General features: G+C 45.4%; 1 protein-coding gene across 1 annotated transcript in view; it reads left to right on the plus strand.

The window, feature by feature from the left end:
* Window positions 1-328: 328 nt before the first annotated feature.
* Window positions 329-5,379, plus strand: part of KLHL35 (kelch like family member 35) — a 10,818-nt gene continuing 5,767 nt past the window's right edge. The window contains exons 1-3 of the mRNA XM_042456359.1: window positions 329-548; window positions 2,232-3,125; window positions 3,689-3,873. Of these exons, the coding sequence (XP_042312293.1) occupies window positions 2,233-3,125; window positions 3,689-3,873 (1,078 nt within the window). The 5' untranslated portion in view covers window positions 329-548; window position 2,232. The remainder of the gene's footprint in view (window positions 549-2,231; window positions 3,126-3,688; window positions 3,874-5,379) is intronic.

A 5,379-nucleotide genomic window follows, 5' to 3' on the forward strand; every position in this document is an offset into this window, starting at 1 on the left:
CTTGAACGTAAGCTACAAATAAACCCAGAGAGAGTCTTGACCCAGATGACTCTGCCATTAATTCCATCTTGGTGCAATTTTTGCAAAGCCATGGATCAAATGAATGGCTCCCCCTGGACCCCAATTGGTTTTCCAGATGGGATGCAGCCCCTAAGCTGTCCCTTGGGCTACATCTCTCTCTTGCCATCTTTACATACTCCCTTCCAGGGGCAGCAGGGGGTCCAGGGAAGGATGCTCCTCCTGCAGAGACTGTAAATTGACAGCTGCAGCTTATGCCAAGCCAATCCCCTGGGCAGCGTCATAATAACAAGAGGAACAAAAGCTGCATTTGCCTGTCTCTCTGCTGTGTGGTTTGGAGAACGGATGCCTTTTGGGGATCTCTGTCCCCGCCAAGCTAAAAAGGCACTTTTCTCCATTTTCTGATGGTTTATTTTCAGACGTTGAGGTGCCAACTCTGGAACGGGAAAGATCGTCTGGTGCTTTTGGAGAAATGACCCCCAGCTGATAACCTTTGCTGTGTCTCAGTGATGCTCATCTTGACCTAACAGGTGAGGATGGAAGGGATGCCCTTCCAAACAGAGGGAAGGCTTCAAGCTAGCTGGAAAAGTGTATTTTCTTATATGAGCTTGCTAAAGCTTTGAGATCTGCAAGGGAAGCCCCTTCTCTCAGTCTCAAGGGACTTCTTGGTGTCTGCTCCCTTCTACTCTCTCCTGACGTCCCTCTATGGGCAAGCGAAGATTTTTCCATTGCTAAAGATTGACTTTTTAAAAAGCTTTTAAATCAATATTCTGCTGTATTGCATTTTTTATATTTCCTTTTCATTTAAAATGTTTTAAATAGTTTTAGTTATATAAAGAAGTTATATTTTAGTAATTTTTTTTGGTGTTTTTACCTATAGTTCTTGTTGTGTGCTTTCAAGTCATTTCCAACTTTGGCACTCCTAAGTTGAACCTATCACATGATTTTCCTGGCAAGATTTGTTCAGAGGTGGTTTGCCATTGCCTTCCTCTGAGGCTGAGAGACTGTGACTTGCCAAAGGTCACTCAGTGAGCTTCATGGCTGAGCTGGGGACCAAACCCTGGACTCTAGAGTTGTAGTGCAGCACTCAAACTGTTTGGAACCGTTTCTATTTTTTAAAAATCTGCTTTGTGTCCCACTTCTCAGGAACTGTTTGCTCTCTTTCACACTACACAATTCTAGCATGTTGATGCCGCTTTAGAGGCCATGGCTCCATCATATGGAAGTTTGGGATTTGTAGTTTAGTGGAAGACTTAGATTTTTCTGCCAGGGAGCTCTAGTGTGTCCCCAAACTTTGTTGTTGTTGTAGTTGTTATATGTCTTCAAGTAATTTCCAACTCATGGTGACCCTAATATGAACCTATTATGAAGTTTTCTTGGCAAGATTTGTCCAGAGGGGGTTTACCCCAGAGGCTGAGAGAGTGTGACTTGTTCAAAGCCGCCCAGTAGGTTTCCATAACCAAGCAGAGATTCTGACCCTTGTCTCCAGAGTCATAGGCCTGTTACAGACAGCCAAAATAAAGCTGCTTCGAGTCACAGTGGAGGTATGGTGTTTCAATTATGCATGCATCCTAATAGTCCAGAAGTTGCACCAAAGCCACGCTCCAGACTGGAGCGTGGCTTTGGGGTGGCTTCTGGACTCTTAGGACGCATGCATCATTGGAACACCATACCTCCACTGTGACTCGAAGCAGCTTTATTTTGGCTGTCTGTAACAGGCCATAGTCTACATCAGCGGTTCTCAGCCTGTGGGTCGCGACCCCTTTGGGGGCAGAATGACCCTTTCATAGGGGTCACCTAAGAGCATTGGAAAACACATATTTCCAGTGGTCTTAGGAACCAAAACGAAAATAATTTTAGGGTTGGGGATCACCACAACATGAGGAACTGTATTAAAGGGCTGTGGCATTAGGAAGGTTGAGAACCACTGCTCTACATCATTTTTTCCCCCTCCTGTTTGATTTTTAGCTCCTTTGCCTGATGAAGAAGCCAGCGGAGCTTCAAAAGCTAGCATCATGTATTTTGTGCATTTTGGTTGGCCAATAAAGGTATCACTGTTTCGTGGATTTTGGATGTTATTGTATTTTTCTGTATGTCCAACCCAGCTACCCCTGGGTAGGCTAGCTGAAAAAGGGATGCCGGACTAGCTGATCCCTTGCTCTGATCCACCAGGCTTCTTCTCAGCTTTGATATATATTTATATTCCAAACCAGGATGTACCAGCTTGTGAAAGAAGAATCCACTTATGGAACTAATGGCAGTGATGACAACATGAGTCTGGACCAAAGGAGCAAAAGGCTTCCCATGAAACTATTCAGGGAGTCTTGCCATGCTGAGCAGATCCTTCAGACTCTCAACTCCTATCGGCGGGAGGCCATCTTTACCGATGTGGTGCTGATGATGGACGGGCAGGAGTTTCATTGCCACCGGGCCACTTTGTCAGCCAACAGCACCTATTTCCAGGCCATGTTTGCTGAGGGGCTAGAGGAAGGCTGCCAAGGCATTGTCAACCTTCAAGCAATTCATGCTCCAAGCATGAGCCTTGTCTTGGACTATATGTACAGTGGAGATGTCTCCATCCAAGAAGACAATGTGGAAGGACTCCTTGAGCTCTCCAGTTTGCTCCAGATCCCCAGACTCAAGGACGCCTGTGTCGCCTTCTTGGAAGGCCAGCTTCACACATGCAACTGCTTGGGCATCATGAGGTTTGCCAGTTCCTTCTCCATCTCCTCCTTGGCTGAGAAAAGTAAGAGGATTGCCCTAGAAGGTTTCATAGAGGTGTCTCATCAAGAGGAATTCCTGGGGCTTGATGCCAAGGAACTTGAAATATGTCTCTCAAGTGACTGGCTGGCAGTCCCCAAGGAGGAGGTGGTCTTTGAAGCCCTGATGAGATGGGTGCACCATGATGTGGCTTCCAGGAGAGGGGCTCTGAAGGATCTTCTGGAACATGTGCGGCTCCCTCTTATGGACCCTCTGTATTTACTGGAGAAGGTGGAAGGGGACAAGCTCATCCAGGAGTCCAAGGAGTGTCTCCCTTTGCTGCAAGAAGCTCACAAAAGTTACATCCTGGGCACAGAGGTTGGCTCTCGACATTCTAGACCCAGAAGGTAAAAGTGCTCATTATCTAAGAATTTCATTCCAACAATTTCTGTCTGCTTTCTGTTATTGTTATGTGCCTTCAAGTTGGTTCTAACTTACATTGACCCCATCCTAGTCATTATAGACAGCCAGCTTGGTGTAGTGGTTTAAGCACTGGAGTATGACTCTGGAGACCAGCATTCAGATCCTGTCTTGGCCATGGAAAACCACTGCGTGGCCTTGGACAAGTCATATTCTCTCATCCTCAGTGGGGATTTGAACTCTGGTCTCCTTGGGCCCCTTCATATCATGCAATTATAGCACTTAGGCCCCATTTTAACTGCCATAGTTCCATCCTTTTTAATCCTGGGAAGTTCAGGGAAGGACATTTAGAATTTGCAGCCAAAGGACTGGAAAGCCTCACCGAACTACAAACTACAAGATTCAGAGGTAGCTGTGACAGTTAAAGTGGAATCATAGTGCTATAATTATGATTTGTGACTAGGCTCCTGGAGTCCTAGTCCCAAAACCAATACATCACACTAGTTCTGTCACAGTCTAAGGGACTTACCAGTTCCTTTTCTTGCTCCAGATTCATGGAATTAGCTGAGATGATCGTTGTGATTGGAGGCTGTGACAAGAAAGGCTTTCTGAAGCTCCCTTTTGTGGATGTGTTCCATCCAGAGAGCAGGCAGTGGAAGCCATTGTCCAGCATGCCTGGATATACCAAATCGGAATTCGCAGCTTGTATCCTGAAGAATGATGTCTACATCTCTGGTGAGTGAGCCCCAGAGAAGACCATTGTTGATGCCATGGAAGAGAAGATACTCAGCCGGGGTGGGAAAATGAGGTTGGGGTCCACATGGAGCCGTGAAAATGTTTTTGTGGCCCTCAACCAGACTCCATTGACCACCCTTTTTGGAACCAAAAAAGTGGGCAATGAATTGCTTCTCAAGGGCTGCATCTACTCTGCAGAATAAATGCCATTTGACTCCACTTTAACTCCCATGGCTCTGTGCTCTGGTATTCTGAGATGTGGTTTTGTGAGAGATTTGGCTTTCTCTGTCAGAGAGCTCTGATGCCACAGTAAACTACAGATCCTAGGATTCCATAAGATGGAGCCTTGACAGAATCCATTCCTGAAAGCTTCCAGAATTGCTGCCACACTGCAGAATTAATACACTTTGACACCACTTTGTTCAGTTGCATTTATTCTGCAGTGTGGTCACAGCTCTGGAAGCTTTCAGGAATGGGCCTGCATTTTTTCAGGAAGTCATTTCTCAGCCCCACTCTGTTCCACATCTGACAGAAATCCATTTTATTTTAAAACACAAAGGGACTTTCCTGCCATTTCCTTTATTTGCTTCTAATGTTCTGTCATTTTTAGCCTTTCATGAAGCTCCACAACCATATATTAAAAGTGAACTAGCTCCTGACACTCATGGTAGTGTTCCCCAAGAATATCTATGGTGTGTGTGTGTGTGTGTATGTATGTGGAGAACCAATGAGGGTTTTGCCCCCTCCAAAGAAGAATTCTACTGTCCAGCAAACTTCTCCTTCAGTCCTCAATTTCCAGCATTGAAATAGCTTAAAACTACCAATAAGAAATGTGAAGTTGAAGTCTTTCATGGCTAGCATCCATAGTTTTTTGTGGGTTTTTTTTGGGCTATGTAGGCATGGTCTAGAAGAATTTATTCTTTTTTTGGGTGATGTGCCCAGTTCTAGAAAAGTTTATTCCTGACGTTTCACCAGCATCTGTGGCTGCTGGCTGGCATCTTCAGAGAAACCTCCTCCCACAGCTTCACCCCCAGTATTTATACACCTTTTATCTTTCACATTCTTCTCCCCCCATAGCACTTCTGGCTTTGGTTTAGGTGCTGCTCTCAATGATACTACTCTCTCTCTCTCTCTCTCTCTCTCTCTCTCTCTCTCTCTCACACACACACACACACACACACACACACACACCAGCATGGTGTAGCAATTTGAGCAAGCTCAGGGTTCAATTCCCTGCTTGGCCATAGAAACTCACTGGGTGATTTGGGCAAGTCACACACACTCAGCCCCAGAAAAGCCCATGAGAGGGTCTCACCTTAAGGTCACCATATGTTGGAAACAATTTAAAGGCACACAACAACTATATACAGTGCGCCCGTGCCATATGCAGGTGCACTAAATGAAGCTTTCATCTTATGCAGAAGGTTAAGACATTAGGAATTGATCAGATCTCTGCATATGGACAGGTCCCACTGTATCAACACACACACACATACACATACCCTC

This window comes from Sceloporus undulatus, chromosome 3 (genome assembly GCF_019175285.1).
Source record: "Sceloporus undulatus isolate JIND9_A2432 ecotype Alabama chromosome 3, SceUnd_v1.1, whole genome shotgun sequence".
NCBI classification, from domain to species: domain Eukaryota; kingdom Metazoa; phylum Chordata; class Lepidosauria; order Squamata; family Phrynosomatidae; genus Sceloporus; species Sceloporus undulatus.